We start from the raw sequence: 23,797 nt of genomic DNA, 5'->3' as shown, positions 1-23,797 counted from the left end.
TTCATTCTTACTACAACATTGGAGAAAGGAACTTCTTAGAAAGACTAAGTTGGGCTTTAGCTTTTTTCTTCTTATGTCGAAGTAGCTCTGGTCTTATCAAATTCTTCTGTTCCAGGCCAGCGGCTTTCCCACTCCTTTTAATACATTACCCAAAAGTTTTTAATCTAATAAACCCTTAGTGCCTTTTGTTATGAATTAAACTACTGTATAATGGTTCTAAGTGGATTGCCTTTTTAAATCCTTACTTTTCTGCTTGTTGGGCATATTATCGGCAACCTAATGCAACTGGCTTGTATAGGTGATATTTTTGCTTGCTTGGTAAACTGGATGAACTGGTAACAGAACAGGCTTACAATGAGGAATACTGCTTAAGAATTGGAAAAACACCAACGTTTATTTAAAACACTTCCGCCGAACATTCTTATTATAGATGGTATTTTTCAGTACAGCTTAATAAACTGAACAAAGCTAAGATACAATTTGTCATCTGTAACAACATTATAATGCTTCCCCCCCCCCCCCCCGCCAGTTATCTGCTAGAATAGTTGCTGATGCCAATGGCTTTTATTTATTTACTGCAACACTAATCATCCTAAAACTATGTTGGCAGAATAAGACAGATCCTTAGCAATGGTATATATATATTGCCCTGGAGTTTGTGCTTTCATAATACATAAACCGTTTGGCATAATTGTCCAGCTCTTTTAAAGTTGGGAATTATGCCAATCCAGCAGTAGATATGTTTTTTTTTAAAAAAAATAATAAGCTGACTTTCCAGTTAGACGATCTTTAATTTTTGAATATGTTTACAGTGGAGAATATGGAAAAGTTCAATATTTTTTAGGGTTTTTTTTTTCTAGAGTGACGTGGAAACTCACTATCGTCCATTAAGTTTTTTCATTTAAAATAAGTTTTTTTCTTTTTGCTGAGGGCTGCAGGTAATTGCTAGGTGCTTAAAGTTATTCTTCTGCAAAAGTGGTTTTATTTTTAAACCTAGAGTGTGACAATGAACAGTTAGGAAAAAGTCTCCCAAACAGGTACAACAGTTTAAGCTTCTTTATGAGCCGTAACAGCTGTTCTCATCCATGCAAGGGCAGCGAGACTTCCTTTGGAGGGATTTTCTTTCAGGAAAAATAAATACTCCTTCCCATTATTTCCATTTGATACGGGAGAAGTTGCTTCCATCGGACGCAGCAAGCGGCTGTTTTGGCAGTGAAAGATCAAGTCGTTTGTCTCATTTCTAAAATTCCGGTTCTGCAGGTAGAACCTCCTCGTATAGGTGCAGTCTATTTGGTGAACTGATATTTTTGCGGGTTCTTCCCCAGTGTGGAAAAGGATGCTGGAAAGACAAGATTAACAACACATACTAATCTATCACACTGTACAGTTGTTATAATTATATAAATACCTATATCACATTTTTATCACATCCTATCATACTCTAGTTAGTCGTTAGAAAAGGTATTATGTATATAAAAAGGGAAGAAAGATATAAAATAACCCGTATGTACATATGAGCGGAGGTACACTGATATTGAAGTGTTGTAAGGGTTAAAATTGTGATATAAAACGAAGGAAACAGTTCAATAAAATCATTAAAAAAGAAAAGACAAGAGTTATGATCTTAATTTTTTTTCTTTTGGACGTGTGAAAGGGAACCTCCCCTTGTAGGTCAAGTCTACCTTAGGAGACCAGGCTTTGGAAAGCGTCGTTTTAACGACGGGACTTTCCCCGGGAGGGAGTGTGTGTGTGGGGAGATATCGCTTTACGACCACCCCACAGACCGTCCCAGAGCGGGGCGTTGAAAAGTGGGGCGGGGGGGGGGAGAGGAAGAAAGGAAAGAAACGCGTTCGGGCGTGCATGCGCGCGCGCGCCTTCGGGCACGCTCTCCCTCCCCCCCCATTCGAGGCGCGCCCCCGCGAAAGGCATTGTGCGGCGGGCGGCGCTGCTCGGGCCGCTCCGGGATTGGAGGAGCGGGGCAGAGAGGGGGGGGCGGGCGCGCGAATGCGCACGCGCGCGCCGAGGGCTTCGCGGAAGGAAGGCGGCTGGAGCCCCGAGCGCGCGCGCGCGAGAAAGAGCGGGCGGGCTGGCCGTCGGGCGCGTGCGTGTCCCTGGCCATCCTGTCCGGCCGGGCCCCCCTTCCGCGGGCCTCGGGTTCCGGCCTCGGCTGCGCGCCGGCGAGGGCGCTAAATGGGGGTCTCCGCGCTGGCTCTGGTCGCCTCCGCCGCCGCCGCCATGGAGCAAGGAGGCGGTGGTTGCGGGCGGGGGTGATCGCTCGCCCGTCTCTTTCTTCCCGTCTCCTCCGCGGCCCCTTTTCCCCCCATGAGACTCTGCCTGGCCTGGCTGGGCTGCTGCGCCGTCTCGCTGTGGCTGCTGAGGAGGAGGATGTGGTCTGGCCCCGCTCGCTACCTCCGGAGCCCTTTATCCCGCTCACTCTACGCGAACATGATGAGCGGCCCCGGCCACGCAGCGCCGGGCGACAAGGAGAACCAGCAGGTACCCCCCCGCCCCCCCTCTTCCCCTCCCCCCCGAGGGAAAGCGAGGACGGGGCCAGCCTGTGGAGAGAGAGAGCCTGGGTGGGGGGCTTACCAAGACAGACGCCCCCTCCCCCCCCGCCTCCCTTTTGTGGTCTTCATCCCCCCTCCCTGCAAGTGGGGGGGGAGGGTTTCAAGACTCCCAGCCTTTATTTTGTATGGAATATCTGGGACAGGTTCGGAGGGGGTGGGGGGAGGAACCCTCAGGACCCCCCTTGCAACTAGAAGGCCCCCTCCCCAAGGAGTTCCTGACGCTGCCCATTGAGCGGGAGTGGGGGGGCGACACCCCCAGTTTGTGGTGTCAAGCCTGATTTGGCCTTAATGCTGCCCCCCCTTGCTTGGGCACCCTCTCCCCTTCAGCAGGGTCCTCTTCAGGATGGGGAGAGTCTCTCTCTTCTCCCCCCCTTCCCCCTTGGTCTAAGAGGGAAGACCCAAAGTCAGAGGTCTCAAAATGAGGAAGGACGGAAGGAAGGAAGAAGATGTGGGGAAGGAGAAAGGGTGGTGGGGAAGGAAGGAAAGAGAGAAAGAAGGAAGGAGAAAAGGGAAAGGAGAAAGGGTGAGAGGGTGGGAAGGAAGGAAAGAGAGAAAGAAGGAAGGGAGGAAGGGAAGGAAGAAAGGAAAGAGAAAGAAGGGTGGGCAGGAAGGAGAAGGAAGGAGAAGGGGTGGGAAGGAGGGAAAAAGGGAAGGGAGGAAGGAGAGAGAAGGAAGGAGAAAGGGAGGGAGCGGGAAGGGAAGTAGGAAGTCTTTGCTGGGGCATTTCTTCTTGTAGAGTGGTGATCCAGCTGCTTTCCTTCTTTGGAGAGCAAGCCAGGAAGGTGTCCCAAAGGTCCTTTTCCAAAAGGCAGCTGGACTTGACTTTCTTCCTTTGAAAATGTTTCGCTTCTCATCCAAGAAGCTGCTTCATTTTCAAAAGGGGAGCGGGGGAACCCAAGAAAGTCCAGTTGCCTTTTGGGAACGACCCCCCTCCCCCACCCACCACCTTTGGCACAACCCTGACCTGGATGATGGAGAATCTCCCCAGCCAAGGCAAGAAGGTAAAAAGTTCCCAGGGTCAAAGACAGGGATGTGGCAGGGCAGGTGATCCCGTAGTTCCCCACCATATCTGCCCTCTGCTTTCTCCCCTCCCAAATGTGAAGAGCAGAGCCTAAGGAATAAACGTGCGGAGGGCAACAATAGCAGCCCATAATCCGAACTGGGAAAGAATAGATCGAATGACACGTCTTTATAGGCTCCGTGACCGAAGGGTTGGACGCAATTAGGGCAACGTAAGACATTTTCTCAGCCCTCCCCGCTCCTTCATCCCAGTTTTGTGGGTCTGGAGCAGGAAAGATGAGTGCTGGCGAAGACCGCTAAGATTTAAAGCCCCGCTTCTCAATTCTCTGATAATCCAGGAACTGGAAATATATATATATATATATATATATTCCCCTTGCCATGCAAATCCCCCCTCTGATTTGATCACGTCCTGCCTCCTTTTTCCTGTTTGTGCATAGCACTAGGGGTGCCCCTGCTGTGGATGGATAGCGGGGTGGTGTAAATTAGAAGGAACTTAATTTGCATTTCCCCAAATGTTAGTTTGCAAGAGCTTGACTTGTGAAAATGTCAAGAAAGACCTCTCTTTTTTTGGCTTTTCCTCTTGAAAGCAGTTTTGTCCCATTTAGCATTCTCTGGACTAAAATTCCCAGCATTCTGAATCCATGTAGCATTTGACTGCCTTGTACTTTCTATATGTCATTAATGCCACCTATTCACTCATATTTCCATTGCTTCCTTGTTTCTTTCCCACATCTTTCTTTTCACTCTTTTCATTGGTTCCCCCCCCCCCCTTAATTCTTCCTTTTTAGTTAGATCCGGGTGTGCAACCTTGCCAACTTTTAAGACTTATGGACTCCAACTCCCATGGCTGGCAGGGCAATTCTGGGAGTTGAAGTCCACAAGTCTTAAAGCTAGGTACTCTTTTTGCTGATTTGATGTCCCTGGTCTCGTCCATCTTGTTCTACTTCCTTGGGGTTTTTTTCCCCTTAGAAGTATTCTACATTCAAGCATTACTATTTGAGCTATATCCGCAAACATCTGGACAGCTCTGATCTTGATACTGTGTATTATTTGTATGCCTGACACTTAGTAGTAATTGAATATAAATGTTTACATGTATAAATGTAAATGTTTTCAGGTCCTAAACGTAGGCCAACATCTGCTAGAAAGCTGGGACTTTGAAAGAAACGTGATTTATGGGTATTCCACTTGTGCCAGGTAGAGTTAGATAAAAGTATTATCTGAAATCTCTCAGTTTTAGGGGGCTTGGATGGGTCAAAAGGCCAGGGGGAGTCCAAGAAAGGGCAGCTGTCCTATTATGGATTTTTAATACGGGTTTCTAAAATGGAATCCACATTCATTTTGTACTTTTCACTGAATTAGAACTGTTATCCTTCAGGCTTGTGGGTTTGTCTTTCTTCTTGGCATACTATTAATAATAGAATTGACTCGGTCAATATGCTAACAGCTGTAATAAGTACAGGTAGTCCTCGACTTGAACAGCAACAGTTCATTTACTGACCATTCAAAGTTACGACGATACTGGAAAGAAAGTCACTTATGGCTGTTTTTCCACAGACCATTGCAACTTCCCCTGGGTCATGTGATCAAAACTCAGATGCTTGGCATCTCGTGTTTATGACGGTCGCAGTGTTCCAGAGTCACGCGATCTCTTTTTGCAACCACCTGGCAAGCCAAGTCAATGGGGAAGCCAAGTTCACTTCACGGCCGTGTGACTCACTTAAACGCAATCATTCCCTCAATATCCGCGGCAGGAAAAGCCGTAAAACGGGAGAAAGTCACTCAGCAAACGTTTCACTTAGCCCAGGGGTGTCCAAACTTGGCAACTTTAAGACTTGTGGACTTCAACTCCCAGAATTCCCCAGCCAGCAGCTGGCTGGGGAATTCTGGGAGTTGAAGTCCACAAGTCTTAAAGTTGCCAAGTTTGGACACCCCTGACTTAGCCACATAAATTTGGGGCTCGGTTCTGGTCGGACTACCCGTAACCATGAAAGGTTAAATTGAGAACAAGCGACCAATTTTCCTCGTGAGTTCATCAGGAAAACCTTTTCATGACCCTTCTCGATCAATATTCCCACTTGCCTTCTCGCTGCCAATGTTTGAAGTCCTCAAAGGAGTTAAAAGGCTCCTTGCATTCGGCTAACGGCTTTTTGATGACCGATCTGGATTTCATATATATATTACTGCAATATGCAGCTAAATCCCAAAAATGAATTGTGGAGTTTAACTGTTCTGAAGCCAAATAACCAAACAATGATTCTCCCCCCCCCCCCCCCCCCGGTCTGGAGAATGGAAGATTTAACTGGATCCATGCATGGTTTATTGGCAACAGCATATAGTCATTTACCGTTCCTTCCCCCCCTCCCGCCCCCCTTTCTGGAATTTTTCTTTTTACTTCTAAATCTAGTCTACCGCCTTGGGTTATCTTCATGGTCTTCCATCTAAGTCTTAATAAGGCCTGACAGGATCAAGCAAGTCCTGGCAGCTGCAAAGAGATGACCTCATATTAAGCTTCAACTGCTTGTACAGGTAGTCCTCAACTTCAAATTCATTTAGTGGCCGTTCAAAGTTAACAACGGCACTGAAGAGAGCGACTTCGGATTCACACTTAACGACCGTTGCAGCCTCCCCATCGTGACGTGATCAAAATTCAGACACTTGGCAACTGATTTCATATTTACGACGGCTGAAGTGTCCTGGATTCATGTCATTGCCTGTTTTGTGACCACCTGACCAGCAAAGCCAATGGGAAAGACTGATTCACTTAACAACCATGTTACAAACTTAACAGCTGCAGTGATTCACCTAACGTTGGCAAGAACTGTCATGAAAGAGTTGAAAATTGACTTCACAATTGTCTGACTCGGGAACAGAAATGTTGGCCTCAACTGTTGTCGTACGTTGAAGACTAATTGTATGTCAATTCTTGGTGTGCCTAGTCATACCTTTCCTGTTAATTCTAAATTCATTTTCTCACATAGTGTAAGATAGTGACAACCCACACACCAAGTCAGGCTGATGTGTCAGGCTCCCAATCATAATTATGGTGGCTCACCAGTGGAGCTAGCAGCAGATTCGGCCAGTGAGGAGGTTGGGGAGGAACCTGGCCAGTCCTGGAGTCTGGGGAAGGCTCTGAGGAGGGCTCTTTGTGGGAGGCAGAGAGGTGGCCAGGGCCGTATGCCAGTTATCAGCTGCTTTCAGAGTCAGACATCAGTGAGGCAGAAGAACAGATGGAGCCTGTTCCCAGTGTGCGCATGCACAGAGTTGCCAGACGAAGGGAAAAGCTAAAGAGCAGGGGTTGACTTGGGAGTAAGGCCACAGGTGGACGGTGAATGGCCCCTCCCAGAGGAAATAAAAGAGGAGCAAAAGGGGAGTGGAGTTTGCAGGAGACAATTAGTTCACTTCATTGGTTCGTGACTCTCCCAAGACTCCTTGCTAAGTTCTGCAGAGATCGACTTGGCAGCTCTCCAAGCCAGATAAGGTCTGTGACTGTAAATCCTCCCTTGAAAGTCTTTGCTGGATGTGAATGAGCAGAATTCACAGGAAATTAATAAAAGGGTTTTTGTCAAAGCCTCGGTCAGAACAATAATATGAACATCTGATACAGTCTTGTCCCTTCCATCAAATTATCCAGGTGATCATTGAAAGCTATAATTTCATCCATTATAAACCTGGGGATTTTTTTTTTTAAAAAAACCCTGCTGTCCCAGAATAACAATGGGATTGAAACTTTGGACGTTTCCCTGCATTGTGCCTTTTTCAACTTATGATGGTAATTCAGCCTTGCGCTGCTGAATTTTGTGTGGCTGGGATCCTTTCTGTGAAGCAAAGCCTGTCTTGTAATCCCTCCCTCCCGCCCTCTCAAGAAAAGCACAGAAGACTTACAAGCTTTTATAGAAGATAATTAGAACAGCAGGAAGCCCTACAGTCAAAGAGATTAATACATTTCCTGACAAGAAGTGGAAGAGCTGTAAAATGGCCTCGCTGACGCTTTTAAGATTGTTTTAAAAGAGCCTGATTCTGGGTAGCCCCATCTAGGCCAGGAAGGGGAGAAAAAGCATCCCATCGGGAGTGATCAATTGGGAGGTCCAGGTGTTTATTCCAGGTTTGCCCAAAGCCAAAAGGTAAAGGGACTGCGTAATGGGACTGTAATCGTAATTTGAATTCAAAACAATAAATCCAATTTTAAGATGCATCCTCTTCCCAGTCCTCATTGATCTTTGGAGTAGAGTGTTATGGCCAGCCAGCAGAGCTAGCAACAGATTCGGACAGTGAGGAGGTTGGGGAGGAACCTGGGCCAGTCCTGGAGTCTGGGGAAGGCTCTGATGAGGGCTCTGTGTCAGAGGCAGAGAGGGGGCCAGGGCCATATGCCAGTTATCAGCTGCCTTCAGAGTCAGACATCAGTGAGGCAGAGGAACAGCTGGAGCCTGTTCCCAGTGTGCACATGCGCAGAGTTGCCAGACGAAAGGAACAGCTGAAGAACGGGGGAATTTTCTGCACGCAAAACATAGGCATTGCATGGCAATTCTTGTTCCATCTAATGGAATATAATTCTTTATTGGCCAAGTGTGATTGGACATACAAGGAATTTGTCTTTGGTGCAGATGCTCTCAGTGTACATAAAAAGACGAGATACATTCGTTTGTTTGTTTGTTTGTTTTATTGGATTTATATGCCGCCCTTCTCCCAAAGGACTCAGGGCGGCGTACAACATTAAAAAACACACATCCCGAAAGTTAAAAAGAAATTGAATACATGTCCCAAAAAACAAACCCAATTTATAGGACAATACATTTAAAAAATGAGTTAAAATTAACAGGCCAGGCCGGCTTGCTGGAAAAGGCAATTTTTTAGGGCGCGTCGGAAGGACCGGAGGTCAGGGATGATGCAAAGCTCCGGGGGCAGCTCATTCATCACGAATCATAAAGTGCAACACTTAATGGTGGTCACAGGGTACAAATAAGCAATCAAATCGTACTAGGAAACTTATCAATATAAATCGTAAGGATGCAAGCAACAAAGCTACAGTCATACAGTCACAAATGGGATGAGATGGGTGATAGGAACAATGAGAAGTTTAATAGTAATAGTAATGCAGACTTAGTGAATAGTTTGACAGTGGTGGGGGAATTATTTGTTTAGCAGAGTGATGGTGTTGGGGAAAAAACACTTCTTGTGTCTTGTCGTTCTGGTGTGCAGTGCCCTATAGTGTCGTTTTGAGGGTACCCTGTTTCCCTGAAAGTAAGCCCTCCCCGGATAATAAGCCCAATTGGGCTTTTGAGTGCATGTGCTAAAATAAACCGTCCCCCGAAAATAAGCCCTCCCCGAAAATATTGCAACACAGCAGCAGCCACGAGGTGACCACGCTCCACAAAAATAATAAGACCTCCCCCCAAAATAGGCCAAGTGCTTATTTCGGGGGTCAAAAGAAAATAAGACCCTTATTTGGGGGGAAATACGGTAGGAGTTGAAACAATTTATGTCCAGGATGTGAAGGGTCTGTGGATATTTTCTCAGCCCTCTGATGCTCCTCCTGGTTTGGCAGATCTCAAATAATCACTCTTCGTTCTTTCTCTCTCTAGTGGTATCTGTGCAATACGGAGCAGTTGTGTGAAGCCCTCCAGCCGATCTTCGTCCAGAGTTATCTTGACCAAGGGACGCGGATCTTCTTAAACAATAGCATTGAGAAATCTGGCTGGCTGTTCATTCAACTTTATCACTCCTTTGTATCATCTGTTTTTAGCCTGTTCATGTCCAGGACGTCTATTAATGGGTAAGTGTGAGACGTTGGCCTCTTGGGTTTGATTAAAGGGGGGTTAAAAAAAACAATTTTTGCACACATTCCGTTACTAGTTAGACTAGCTAGGAATGACATCCTCCAGCAAAATAAGCGCCCTCCGTTGACTTAAGGTCACAACGTAGCCTCACGTTTCCACCGCTAAGCAAGACAGTTATTGAGTGAGCTTCGCCTCATTTTACGACCTTTCTCACTGCCGTCGTTAAAGGGATCGCGGCAGTCGTGACGTTATTCCCAGGGTTAAGCCTTCCCCATTGACTTTGCCTTGTCAGAAGGTTGCAAAAGGGGTTCAAACTAACTCCGGACACACTTGTAACCGTCCTAAATAAACGACAAGACAGAATTTTGATCCTCTGACCCTGTGGATGCTCCAGCGGTCGTAAGTGTGAAAACCGGTCATAAGTCACTTGATGCGGTCACTTTGAATGGTCACTAAAGAACGATGGCAAATTGAGGATTACTTGTATATCTTTGGATGGCTTCTGTGCCCTCTCTAATTAGCAAAAAGTTAATTTCTAAAACGAAATGGCCAGTTTTTATGGGGAGGTATATTGATTTATAGTCCGGCCTTTGTGTGTTGTGTCCAGCCATGCCTGAAAAGGTTACTAGTCCTGGATGTTGTTATTGAAGTACCACATTTCCCCGAAAATAAGAACAGGGTCTTATTTTCTTTCGAACCCCCTGAAATAAGCGCTTGGCCTTATTTTCGGGGAGGTCTTATTATTTTTGAGGTGCAGGAAGCGGCGAGCGTGGTCACCACATGGCTGCTGCTATGTTGACATGTCCTGAGGCTGCGCACACGCTTCCTGCCAAGCTTCCCAGGACATTGCACCATGCCGTCGGCTCGGCCACGCCTCTGCGACTGGATGTCCCGTCGCTCCCGTCGCCTCCCTGTTCTTCGCTAATTGCTTTTGCGGTGAACATTAGCATGACAAGGGGGCGGTGGCTAAGGTTGCGGGAGCGGCCATTGGAAAGGGCGTATGGGGTGCCTGGGGCATGTTCCCCCCTCCCTTCTCTACCTCCGGCCTCACCTTCTCACCGCAGGTTGTTAGCGCGGCAAGCAACCAGAGGAAACGGCAGGGACAAGCTGCGCACGCGGTTAAATATTTTCGGGGTGGGCTTATTTTAGCACATGCGCTCAAAAGCCTGATTGAGCTTATTATCTGGGGATGTCTTATTTTGGGGGAAACCAGATATGTGTGGGCTCAATTGCAGTCATAAGTCAAGGACCATCCGTACAACTTTATTTTAGAGATGACTCCATCAATGTCTTAATCCTCGAGAGGGCTTTTCCTTCTCTCCTTTTGGTTTCTCCGCAGCGATCGGTCCCCTTCATGTCCCCCAGCGTTTGAAGAAAGCACGGCCTCCCGTCTGCCCCCTTCCAAAATAAACTCACCTTTCCCCATCTTTAACCTTTCAGCTTGCTGGAAAGAGGTTCCATGTTTGTGTTTTCACCTGAACAATTTCAGAGACTGCTTAAAATCAACCCAGACTGGAAGTCGCGTCGACTTCTCGATTTAGGAGCTGGAGATGGTGAAGTCACCAAAGTCATGAGTCCCCACTTTGAGGAAACGTACGTGACCGAGTTGTCGGAGACCATGATTTGGCAGCTTCAAAAGAAGAAATACAGGTAAGATCCTGAGGCAACAACCGTCTCCCTCCGAAACAGATGTTTAGCCATTCTTCATTCAACCCTAGAGCGTATTGATGGTCTTCTATGTTTTCCAAGGCTGATGTTAGAACATTGGGGTGTCCAAGAAGACAATTTCCTCATTCCTTACACTACCTAACCCTAAACTAGGTAAACAGAAAGAAGCAGAATTTTGCAGTTAAAGAACAAACATACCCCAAATCCTTAGACTTTAATTCCAGACTTGCTGGATAGGTAATTCTAGGAGCTGAAGTCCATGTATGTTAAAGTTTTGAGGTTAAGAAGCACCTCTCTGTCCACCATGGCCTCTCTACCCCAGCCTCCACATCCGAGCCTCTCCACCCTGGCCTCCACATCTGATCCTCTCCACCCTGGTCTCCACATTTGATCCTCTCCACCCTGGCCTCCACCTCTGATCCTCTCCACCCTGGGCCTCCACGTCTGATCCTCTCCACTCTGGCCTCCACGTCTGATCCTCTCCACCCTGGCCTCCACCTCTGATCCTCTCCACCCTGGCCTCCACGTCTGATCCTCTCCACCCCAGCCTCCATGTCTGATCCTCTCCACCCCTGCCTCCACGACTGATCCTCTCCACCCTGGCCTCCATGTCTGATCCTCTCCACTCTGGCCTCCACATCTGATCCTTTCCACCCTGGCCTCCACATCTCAGCCCCATATCTGTGCTGGTCTGTCTCTTCTCCCACCAGCTGGACTCCTTTGCCTGCATCTCTCCTTATTACATTTAAGCTTCCATTTGGCCAAAAGCTAAGGAGAATCAGTCGAACGGGGAGGACTCTGCCTTCTCCTGTTGCACGTCAAGACCTCTCACCAGCAAGGCCACTAGAGAGAGCGTCAGGTTGTCCTTGCATCATCCTCGGGTTGAGTGAGGAGTGAAGAATTACCTTTGACCAGGTGTCAGTGTTCCAAATATCATCCAGAATTAAATCAGAGTCCAAGGCAGAACTTTCCTCAAACTTCCAATTTATTAAGAGGGACAATTTTGGCACATCTGTGGAAAGCTTCCCGGGGTTTCCCACCCAGTTGAAAGTTCACAATCTCACCCCCTACACACACACACACACACACACACACACACACACACACACACGTCCATCCCATGGTCCAATCTTCCTCTGCCACGCTGGCATTTCCACCCATCCAGTTCCGATCAGGTGCAGAGGTGCGAAGACAAAGGATTGACCTTGAGCTTTCTAGAAAGAATTTTGTTATGGCTACTTCACATCTAACTCCGTACAATCCCCCCCTCCCATTTTCCCACCATAGAAAAAGACATAGTAGAATAAGAGAGAGTGTGGCAGGCCAAAGATCCTGAAAAGGAATATGGCAAATGTGACTGCAGGCCTGACACACCAGGGATAACTCTGCGCTTCTTCTCCTCCCTTGGCAGAGTGCTTGGCATTAACGAATGGCAGAATACTGGATTCCAGTATGACGTCATCAGTTGCTTGAACCTCCTGGATCGGTGCGACCAGCCATTGACTGTATTGAAAGATATCAGGAGCGTGCTGGAACCCACGAGAGGCCGAGTCATTCTGGCGCTGGTTCTTCCTTTTCACCCGTACGTGGAAAATGGTAAGGCCTCCCAGATACAGATCACTCTCGACTTAACCCTACGTTTAGCGACCGTTCCAGGTTACGACAACACTGGAAAAAAGTGACTTATGACCAGTTTTCACACTTATGACCATTGCCACCTCCCCGTGGTCACACGATCAAAATTTGGTGTGTCCCGGGATCAAGAGGTCACCCTTTATAACTTTCCTAGCTGGCTTCCGAACGAGCAGGCTCAATAGGCAAAGTCAGATTCACTTAACGTCCACATGATTCACAACTGTGATGCGCTTAACTGGGACAAAAATGGTCGCAGGATGGGGCAAATGCATTGAACAACTGCCTTGCTTAGGAATAGAAATGTTGAGCGCAGTTGTGGCCGTAAGTCGAGGACTTCCTGTAATGAAATGCTTGTTCAGATATAGAACAGTGAGGAGGTTGGGGAGGAACCTGGGCCAGTCCTGGAGTCTGGGGAAGGCTCTGGTGAGGGCTCTGTGTCAGAGGCAGAGAGGGGGCCAGGGCTGTCTGACAGTTATCAGCTGCCTTCGGAGTCAGACATCAGTGAGGCAGACGAACAGCTGGAGCCTGTTCCCAGTGTACGCATGCGCAGAATTACCAAAACGAAAGGAACAGCTAAAGAACAGGGATCGACTTGGGAGTAAAGCCATAAGTGGACAATGAGGAAATAAATGGGGAGCGAAAGGGGAATGGAGTTTGCAGGAGACCATTAGTCCACTTCATTGGTTCGTGACTCTCCGAGACTCCTTTCCAAGTTGTGCAGATATCAGCCTGGCAGCTCTCCAAGCCAGAGAAGGTCTGTGACTGTAAATCCTCCTTTGAAAGACTTTGCTGGAGGTGAATGAGCAGAATTCACAGTCAATGAATAAAAGGGGTTTTTGTCGGGACCAGGAGTTTGCTTCCTGCTCTCGGGAAGCCTCGGTCAGAATACCTTCGCCATCCATCCTGTGAATGCGCAGCTAACGAAATCCTCTCTTCTCTCAGTAGGTGGCAAGTGGGATAAACCATCCGAAATTTTGGAAATCAAAGGACAGACGTGGGAGGAGCAGGTAAACAGCCTGCCGGAGGTCCTCAAGAAAGCCGGCTTCGCCATCGAGGCGTTCACCAGACTACCGTACTTGTGCGAAGGCGACATGTACAACGATTATTACGTCCTGGATGACGCCGTCTTGGTTCTCAGACCGATTTGACTTCATCGGGGCCTCGGGAGTCCAGCCGGAAGCCACCAGCAAATGAAACCGTTTTGATTCTTTGGATGGGTTCGGGGGTTTTGGTTAGGGTTTTTTTTTTTGTTTTTTGTTTTTTTGTTGATTTTGGTGGTTTTGTTTTGAATTGAATGATTTCCTTCCCGGAAGAGGGATGTTTGTGGTTTGTCTAATCTCAGTGGACTTCTTTGACTGAAAAAGGAAAAATAACTAATTCCTTCGGAACATTCTCTCCCCCACTCCTTTTTGTTTTTTTTAAAAGGACATCTTTTTTAAAAAGATCCGAGGTTTCTCTCCATTAAGGTTTCTTAAAACCCGAGACGTGTCTAATGAAATGGAAATATTTTTATACCTAGCCGTTTAGGACTACTGGTCAAAGTAGGTGCCCAAGAAATAACCCCAGCCCGGCTGGTTTTTTCCCCCCCCTCCAGCGAGTACCGACAGTAGAATCGTCTGTCCGCTCAACTTGGAAATCTGGATTGGTCAAAACGTCCGGCTAGACTCTCTCTCCTCTCCTTTCTTCTGTGTCCCTGAAATGATTTGATCTGTTGGTCTCTTCAGCACATGTTTTTAATCACGCTAATAAAACTTTTTTTGAGATGGTGCTTGTAGAAAAAGCTTCGTTTTCAGAGCCGTGGTTGCCCGGTGGTCGAAAAGCAGTACTGCAGGCTGTTTCTGCTGACTGCCGGCTGCTGGTAGGTCGATCCTGACTGGCTCCAGGTTGAGTCAGCCTTCCATCTTTCCGAGGTCAGTAAAAAGACGGCCCAGATTGTTGGGAATCATTATGCTGACTCTGTAAACCCGCTTAGAGAGGACTGTAAAAGCACTGTAAAGCGGTATACAAGTCGTCTATTGCTGTGAAGGGAAGGAAGGGAAGAAGCTGTGGTGGTACAATGGTTAGAATGAGGAATTTTGAGCTCACTCTGCCCACTGCCAGGAGTTCGATCCTGATCGGCTCAAGATTGTCTCAGCCTTCCATCCTCCATGGTGGGTAAAATGAGGACCCAGATTGTTGGGGGCAAGAGGCTGACTCTGTAAACCGCATAGAGAAGGCTGGAAAGCAACTATAAAGCGGTATATAAGTCTAAGGCCTATTGCTGTTCAGCTGAACGGGGTCTCAGTTTCACTTGGAGATGGAGGGATGGACAGACAAATGGAGACACGAAATGAATTGATCGGGTTTACCCAATTACAGGTAGTCCTTGACTTACAAGGGTTCGTTTAATGACCGTTCAAAATTACAACGGCCCCGTTTTTTCACAGTTACGACCTCTGTCGGGTCCCCGTGATAGCCTGATCCAACTTCAGGCGCTTGGCAACACTGGTTCATACTTAACGACGGTTCCTGTGTCTCAGGGTCGCGGCCTTCTGTCCAGCAAAGTGCATGGGGCAAGGCAAATTCCACTTAGCCACCAGGTGACCAACTTATCAACTGCACAACGGTGGCAAGAAAAGTCGTAACAATGGGGCAAATGTCTCACTTAACAACAGAAACCTTGGGCTCAAAGGCAGCCATAAGTTGAGGACTACCTGTATTCAAAAGTTGCAAGGCCACTGAAATAAGGGACTTAACGACCAGTTCTTGTATTTATGAGCATTGCGGTATCCCAACAGCGATGTCACCAAAATTCAGCAGGTTTTTACAACGGCTTCTGACAAGTAGTCTTGGGGGTGGGGGTTGTAAGCCAAGTTCATTTAATGACCACACGACTCAAAACAATTGCAGTGATTTGCTTAACGACTGTGGCAAGAAGGTTCTAAAATTCAGGCACTGCTCCCTTCAAAACTGCCTGGCTTAGCGATGAGAATTCTGATCGTAGCTCAAAGACTGCTTGTATGGTCAAACGTCCAGCCGTTGAAAAGCTGCCTTAAGCATATCGGGGTCCAGTGCTGTGGGTTGCTCAGGACAGGATCCCTTGGGGCAGTTTCCTAGGCTGTTGTAATCCTCATCTCCTTTTAACGACCTCAAAATCCTTTGCAGGGTGGTGTCTGAATGGAGCTAGCAGATTGCTTCCTGGCCAGATGCCTTTCCTATCACCAATGCGAAGTTTTTTGTTCAGCAGATACATTCTCATCGTGCCCAGAGAGAGAAACATCTGCCTCTAGCTAGGATTGAACTCACAGCCTCCTGGTGGTGAGGCGAGAGCTCCACCTCTAGTCCACCGCCCCACTCTTCCTAGGCCATTGAAATGAGTTCGCTAAACTTCGGCCCCCAATTTTGCATTCCCTCCTGCCACAACATTCAAATAAAATGCATGCTGGAATTCTATTCCGGAAAAGTGTGAAGATTGCAGGAGGACTAATGGCGATTCCATAAAGACTCTAAACTGCATTTGTGTGTTTGTGTGTGTGTGTGTTGTCTGTGTGGATTCACTCCACTAATCATTGGAGCTAAACCTTGAGTTTGCACAGAAGGTCGGCCACCTGTGTATTTAGGCAATGCCACCTTTCCAGGGACGTGGTGGCTCAGTGGCTAAGGCGCTGAGCTTGTCTATCAGAAAGGTCAGCAGTTCGAAACCCTAGCGCCGCGTAACAGAGTGAGCTCCCATTACTTGTCCCAGCTCCTGCCAACCTAGCCGTTCGAAAGCACGTAAAAATTCAAGTAGAAAAATAGGAACCACCTTTGTTGGGAAGGGAACAGTGTTCTGTGTGCCTTTGGCGTTGAATCATGCCAGCCACTTGACCACGGAGAGGTCTTCAGAGGGCGCTGGCTCTTTGGCTTTGAAACGGAGATGAGCACCGCCCCCTAGAGTCGGGAACGACTAGCACAGATGTGCGAGAGGCACCTTTATCTTTTACCTTTCCAGGATGTAAAAAGGAAGAAAAACTTGAAATCCTGATTCTCCCTCTCCCACCTAGGGGGCGCTAGAGCTCAAGGTTTACAATCTTGCCTAGAGACATTATCAGTTGCTGAGTTGCTGCTAACTCTTAACCTTGAAATGTAAGCTAGTTTAAGTCACCCTCTGCTGGCAAGCCAGCATCAAACGAGCAAAGCAATTCTTAGCTTCTTGGCTTGGAAGGTCTTCCTTTGCTGCTATGGGATGGTCAGCAGCTTCGGGGAGGCTCAGGAGCAAACCAAGAATAAGCCAGAATATCCCAAACGGGCTATTTATCCTTGATGGGCAGCCATCATTACAGTTAGGAAATCAATAATGTGAATCAATGCTATGGATTGAGCACATAATTTTAAAGCCATTATACACCTCCAAACTGGTTATCTAAGCTTCCCCTCCTTTCCTTCCTCCTCTCTTTTCCTTCTCCTTTCTTCTTCTCTTTCTCCATCTCTTTCTCCTCCTTTTGTCTGCTCTTTTTTCCTTTCTTCTCCTCTCTTCTTCGCCTCTTCTGCTCTTTCTCCCCTTCTCTCTCCTCCTTCGCCGCCTCCTTTCTTCTCTTCCTCCTCCCCCTCCTGCTGCTCTTTTTGTCCTCCTTTTTCTTCTCTCTTCTTCGCCTCTTCTGCTCTTTCTCCCCTTCTCTCTCCTCCTTCGCCGCCTCCTTTCTTCTCTTCTCCTTTCTCCTCCTCTTCTCTCTTTTGTTTCACTTCTTTCTTCTCTTCCTTCTCTCTTCAGCTCTTTTTGGCCTCCTTTCTCTTTTCTCTTCTTCGCTTCCTCCTTTCTCCTTCCTCCTCCTTTCTTCTGCTCTTTCTCCTTTTCTCCTCCTCCCTCCTCTTCCTCCTGCTCTTTTTGTCCTTTCTCCTCTCTTCTCTTCCTTTCTACTCCACCCTCCTTTCCTCTCCTCCTCCCCCCCTCCAGCCTCTTTCTTTCTTGGTCCCTCCCCATCACCCTTTTTCTGTCATCCCCTTTCCAGCTCAAGAGCTGCGCTTTCCCTTCCAGCCAAACATTCTTCCCGACAAACCTTTTGATCTGAGAAGAGCTCTCGCCTTCAGGTAAGTCCAACGCTGAGATTCAGCATCTTATTTTTGATGGCAGGAGAGGAAAAATCCTGCTGTTCTGGGTTACGACGGTGGGACCAATAATTTGAAGGATGTTTCCACGTAGAGAAATCTTTCTTTTGATGTTGGCAGTTTCATTCCTGGAATTCTGTCTGATAACAGCTTGATGCTTTTGAGGGGGTTACCGAGAGACAAAGGATAAAGGTGGTTTTTTTTTTTTTCCTTGCCCCAGATGGTGAACTGATCAAAAAATAAAGTAATAAAATCCTCCGATTTTCCTTTAGTTTAAAAAAGTTTATTTTTCAATTGGATATTAAAAAAGAGAGTTTCCAGACGTACAAAAGAATTTACGTTTCTTTCGATGAACGTCATAGATGGCTGCAATTCGTTTTCTTTCTCCTTCCCAACTAATGAAGAGAAGGAGAAATTAAGAAACGGAGTCAGGAAAATGATGCTTTCTGAAGGCATCCACAAAAAATGTAAACAATCAAGCCGTCTTTTTCACATGGATTTTTAAAAGATTGTGTGAATTCATACTCTGTACTCTCATAGTTGTGGATTCGCGGAATAGGGTTGGTGAGAATTCATACCCTGTCCTGTTAACAATGGTTTGGTGTAACTCCAGCTGACATTTGAGGTTCGTTTACTACCCCACATTTAACAACGAATGTTTGCTATGTTGTGTGAGCCTTGTCATCCTTTTGCTGAAGCGTCTTTCAGGGGTTCGGGTACCAGACTAAACCATGATCAAACATGGTGATCACATGACCCTGGGATTGCACAATTGTCAAAAATACAGTAGGCAGCCTTCTGAAACCTGCTAATAAGTCACTTTTTTTTTTTGAGTGCTGCTGTAACTTTGGTCGTTAAATGAACGATCCCAAGTCTAGTTTTTGGGGAAATACAGTGGTGGAAATCAAAAACTTTGTCTCTAAGGAAATTACCACACACACACACACAATTTTGAGAGAAAAGAATTGAAGTTGAATGTAGAACAATAATGGCCTTTGTTCTTAGTTGCAAAGTCATGTCCAACCCATCGCGACCCCATGGACTACGTTCCTCCAGGCCTTCCTGTCCTCTACCATCCTCTGGAGTCCATTGAAGCTCACGCCTAATGCTTCAGTGACTCCATCCAGCCACCTCCTTCTCTGTCATCCCCTTCTTCTTCTTTTGCCCTCCATCGTTCCCAGCATGAGGCTCTTCTCCAGGGAGTCCTTCTTCCTTCTCATTAGGTGGCCAAAGGATTTGAGTTTCCTCTTCAGGAACTGGCCTTCTCAAGAGCAGTCAGGGTTGATCTCCTCTAGGACTGACCGGTTGGATGGCCTTGCAGTCCAAGGGACTCAGTGCAGGAGTCTTCTCCAGCACCATAGGCTCTAGCAGTATGTGGATCGAGAACTACCAAAAGTACAGGCAGGATTTCGAAGAGGCAGAGGAACTAGAGATCAAATTGCCAACATATGCTGGATCATGGAGAAAGCTAGGGGAATGGTCTTTAGCCGAGAATATTCAAGTCATGGGAAAGGAGAAACAAGGAGAAAATCCAAAGTTTCTGTGTGTCATTGTTGGCCTCCTTTGGATGTTGTACAAAACATTTTTCTCTAGTTTAGCTCCCCTCCTCCTCCTCCCTCTGTGAAAGGTAGGGTTTGTTAAGCTGAGCTGCCAGGTAATTTCAAACCTTCCCGTTAAATGAACCAAGGAAAGTCTTCCACAAACACAACTCCGCTCATTGTTAGGGAAACTGGACACGGAGACACAGCAGGGAGGTGCTGGAGAAATCCCCACGGAGCAGCTTGGCAAAGCAACCCAGGGGTTTTTAACGGGGGCAGGAGAAGATCTAAATCCAGGCTGGTTCCCAGGATCCCGATCCTTATCACCAGTCGCTCAAAATGTTCCCATCACCCTCATTCCACGTTCTTCAGCCAGCTAAATACGATCCAGCCGTGTGCGGTGGCTGCCCAAAAAGTCAATGCAATCCTAAATTGTATTAACAGAGGGATACAATCAAGATCAAGTGAGGTACTAATACCACTCTATAAAACCTTAGTAAGGCCAGACCTAGAGTACTGCACCCGGTTTTGGTTCCCACACTATAAAAAAAAGATGTTGAGACTCTGGAAAGAGTGCAGAGAAGAGCAACCAGGATGATTAAGGGACTGGAGGCCAAAACATATGAAGAACGGTTGCAGGAACTGGGCATGGCTAGTCTAGTGAAGAGAAGGACCAGGGGAGACAGTCTTCCAATATTTGAGGGGCTGCCAAAGAGAGGGAGGGGGTCAAGCTATTTTCCAAAGCACCCGAAGGCCAGACAAGGAATAATGGATGGAAACTGAAGAAGAAGAGACTCAACCTGGAAATGAGGAGAAATTTTCTGACAGTAAGAGCCAGAAGTTGCCTTCAGAAGTTATGGGAGCTTCTTCCCTGGAATCTTTCAAGAAGAGACTGGATTGCCATCTGTCAGAAATGGTGCAGGGTCTCCTGCTTGGATAGGATGGAGGTTGGACTAGATTGTCACTGCATTAAATTGTTTGCTAGCCGAGCTGAAAGAGTTATTGCGCAGGTCATTGGCCCTTATCAGCAATGATTTACTGCGCATGCTTAACATGTTTATAATACATCACACATTCCAGAGACTTCTTCCCTTTTGATCTTTGTTCGTCAGCCAGAAGGTGGACGATAATTTGCTCTTACCAAAATGTAACAATTAGATAGATTTGTTTTATTTCTATTTCTTATTTTTGTATTAAAGCTTGTTTTTCATTAGAACATGTTCTCGGGTTTTTTTCATTTTCGCTTCTTGAGGATATGCTGTTTGGAAAAGCCGTCGATTCCAGACCTCATTAGTTCAGGGTGAAATCTTCCGCTGACATAGATGACCTTCAAGGTCTCTTCCAATTCTGTTACTATGTACCTCCAGGGTCTTTTGATGGCAGGGATGGGGAGTGGGGAGTGGAAAAGGGGTTCCAACCTTAACGTATGGCGCAAAGGTGAGCAAAGCGAGGCTTGCAGGCTTTAGGTGGGTTTCCTGCTTGTCGTCGTTTCTTTTTAAAGTGGCTTCATCTCAGTTTTCTCTTTTGATTTTTATCTCCACAAAGCTGAAGGCAGGTAGTCCTCGACTTGCAACAGTTCATTAGCCACCTCCCAACAGTTGGGAAACACTCCAGAAATGTTTCTCCTGGACTGGAGAATATTTCTCCTGTTGGCCGTAGTGAATTCCAGCATGGAATCCGGGAATCCTTCAAATGATAGCCAAGGTGAGATTTAAAAAAACCTATATCACAGAAATAGATCTCAACATTTTGGAAGAAAAGAATTGAAGTTTTGCATGTACTGTAGATTACATCGAATAATAATAACCTTTGGCGTAGATTATTTGGGGAAAGGAGGAACAAGGAGAAACTCCAAACTTTCTGTGGGTAAATTTTGGCCCCATTTGGATGTTGTACTATACCTTTTTTCTATAGCTTAATTCCCCTGAGATGTCTTCCTCCTCTTCCCCCTCCTCCTCTTCCTCCTTCTCCTTCATCTCCTCCTCCTCCTCCTTTTCTTCCTCTTCCTCCTCCTCTTCCTCCTTCTCGTTCATCTCCTCCTCCTTTTCCTTCTCCTCCTTCTCCTCCTTAATCTCCATCTCCAGCTGTTCATCTCCAGTAACTTTAAATTGCTATTTGAAGATATACAGTAGCATGAATCACTGTCTTTTCAGTTCTTTTAAATGTCTTATTATCTATTTTTGGAAGCCATTTCTTACATTTAAAAAAAAAATAGCTTTCCCTCCTCTGCTCCCCAGATCTACCTCCACAGCTACAAAGAACCGTGGTAAGTATAGTCTCTATCTCTCTGCCTGCCTGCCTATCTATCTATACAATCTATCTATCTATCTATCTATCTATCTATCTATCTATCTATCTATCTATCTATCTATCTATCTATACAATCTATCTATCTATCTATCTATCTATCTATCTATCTATCTATCTATCTATCTATCTATCTATCTATCTATCTATACAATCTATCTATCTATCTATCTATCCATCCATCCTTCTATCCATCCTTCCATCCATCTATCATCTTGTTTGATCATTTCTGCAATGTTTATTTTTAACATGTGTACACTGCCCTTCAAAACAATTCATATTGTTTTATATCGATTGTTTCCTAGTATGATTTGATTGCTTATTTGTACCCTATGCCTATCATTAAGTGTTCCACCTTATGATTCGTGATGAATGTAACTTTTCAAATACACTTAGAGCACTAACATGCATGACATTAAAACAATAAAAGCAATAGATTAAATAACAGTTTCTAACCATGTTTACATTTCCTTAGCTCAACTGTAATACTTTTCTTTTTTTAGGAAGATATCATAACAGGGCAGTATTTAAACGGTAATTGGCATTAATTTTCTCTTTCTCTCTCTTCTATTTTTTTAAAATCTCATTTAATCTACTTTTATTAACCTTTGAAATGTTCCCCTTTTTTCAAGCTCTCCTCAATATTCTTAATTTCCAAAGGTAAGAATTTGATTTATGTTTTTCGATGATTTAACTGGGGGAGCAGAAATCAAGCTGGATTGGATCCCAGCTTCATTGAAATAAGATCCTGTAATTACTTTCTAAATGTAAAAATTGGCATTCATATTAAAGGAACTGTTGTGCCAAATAACCACCACAGCCAGTGTTTGAATTTTTGGTGCAAAATCATAAAATATGCTCACCTACAAATGAACCCAAGGATATTTTAACCTAACATTGCATGAATTTGAGCCTATGGGAAATTAACATTCTTCATTACACAAACTGAAATAATTGGGCTGCTGGCATTCAAACCATAGTTTATTCCATCAGTCCAATGATCTCAGTTTGTGTAACAATCAGTATAAGTTTCCCACAGGCTTGGATTTATGCTATACAGACAATGCCAGTATGTAAAAATAAAAAAAAATGATTCGTTCTTAATAATGTGAATGATTTTGCTGCATAGTTACAAGCATTATATTTTCCTGTACAATTCTTTAGGATAAATTATTGATTTTTTAAACCTCTTCTTCTTTTTAGCTCCGGTATTTGGACCAAAGATCTCTTCAACCAAATTATGGCACATTGCCATGATCAGAACTTTGCAATTACTTATGACAGCTTACAGGTGGTATAGACTTCATATGCTCATTCCACAAGGGCAGAACTAGAAATAGGATTTTTCAGGAATAAAACACTGGAAAATTGGGGTTGTGTTTTTTTTTACATAGCATTACATTACATTACATCCTCCTTGACTAGTTATATCAGAGGTTACCCTGCTCTTGTCTCTTATCGGCTTCAGATATTCAGTGTGTAATTTAGTGAAAGCATTGTGACCCAATAATTCAGGATGGGGTTGTATTTTAGTGATTGGGGGGGGGGGCATGCTTAGCCTTGGGGTGAAGGGAAGGGGAGAACTGTGGGTCACCCTGGGGCAGGACAAAGGATGTCAAGTAGACGTACAGCACCCTGCCAATGGAGGGGCTTTTTTGATCTAGAACCGTGATGGCGAATCTATGCCCCAGCTCAGCTCCACCGTGCGCTGGACAGCGGATTTTCGGGTCTCTGACACGCATGTGCAGGGGGCGTGGTGCATGCAAGAGATGTGTGTGCATGTGGGAGGGTAGCATGCATGGGGGGGTAAGGGGGCATGCACAGGGGCGGAGATAGCGCAGGGTGGTGTGGTGTCTCCCCCCTCTCCCAGCGGCCCAATTTTGGTCCCAGGAGGCTGTAGGGTGGCCTATGCCCAAAATGGTGCACGGGGTGGGGTGGGGTGTTGCATGCATGGGGGGCTGGGGGTGTCGTGCGCATGCGCAAGGGGCACGCATTGCATTATGGGTACAGGCATGTGCGCTCTTTTTTCGGCACCAAAAGATTAGCCATCACTGGTCTAGAGGATGGATTTGCTTAGCAAGCATCATCAGAAAGACCCCTGGCATTGAGGGGGGGGGAAATATTTGAGTCTCCCCTTCCCGTATTTGAACTTGCAAAACTTTCTATTTTCCAGGAATCAATCAGCAATTATTTTGAACACCTTTTCCACAACCCCAGA

General features: G+C 46.0%; 1 protein-coding gene across 2 annotated transcripts; it reads left to right on the top strand.

Annotated features, from left to right (window-relative positions):
- The first annotated feature begins 2,142 nt into the window (after positions 1-2,142).
- Positions 2,143-14,437, top strand: METTL9 (methyltransferase 9, His-X-His N1(pi)-histidine). 2 transcript variants are annotated; one of them, XM_081965351.1, is made up of 5 exons: positions 2,143-2,496; positions 9,173-9,363; positions 10,808-11,017; positions 12,447-12,631; positions 13,616-14,437. In XM_081965351.1, the coding sequence occupies exons 1-5, from the start codon at positions 2,323-2,325 to the stop codon at positions 13,816-13,818; spliced, it is 963 nt and encodes a 320-aa protein (XP_081821477.1). In that variant the 5' UTR covers positions 2,143-2,322; the 3' UTR covers positions 13,819-14,437. The 2 variants fall into 2 exon arrangements, with proteins under 2 accessions (XP_081821477.1, XP_081821476.1); XM_081965350.1 differs by having other exon boundaries at positions 13,613-14,437.
- The last annotated feature ends 9,360 nt before the right edge of the window (positions 14,438-23,797 follow it).

Source organism: Natrix helvetica (assembly GCF_964273705.1).
Source record: "Natrix helvetica genome assembly, chromosome: 13".
NCBI classification, from domain to species: domain Eukaryota; kingdom Metazoa; phylum Chordata; class Lepidosauria; order Squamata; family Natricidae; genus Natrix; species Natrix helvetica.
Note: the sequence above shows the minus strand (reverse complement) of the source record. Positions and strands in the feature narration are given on the sequence as shown.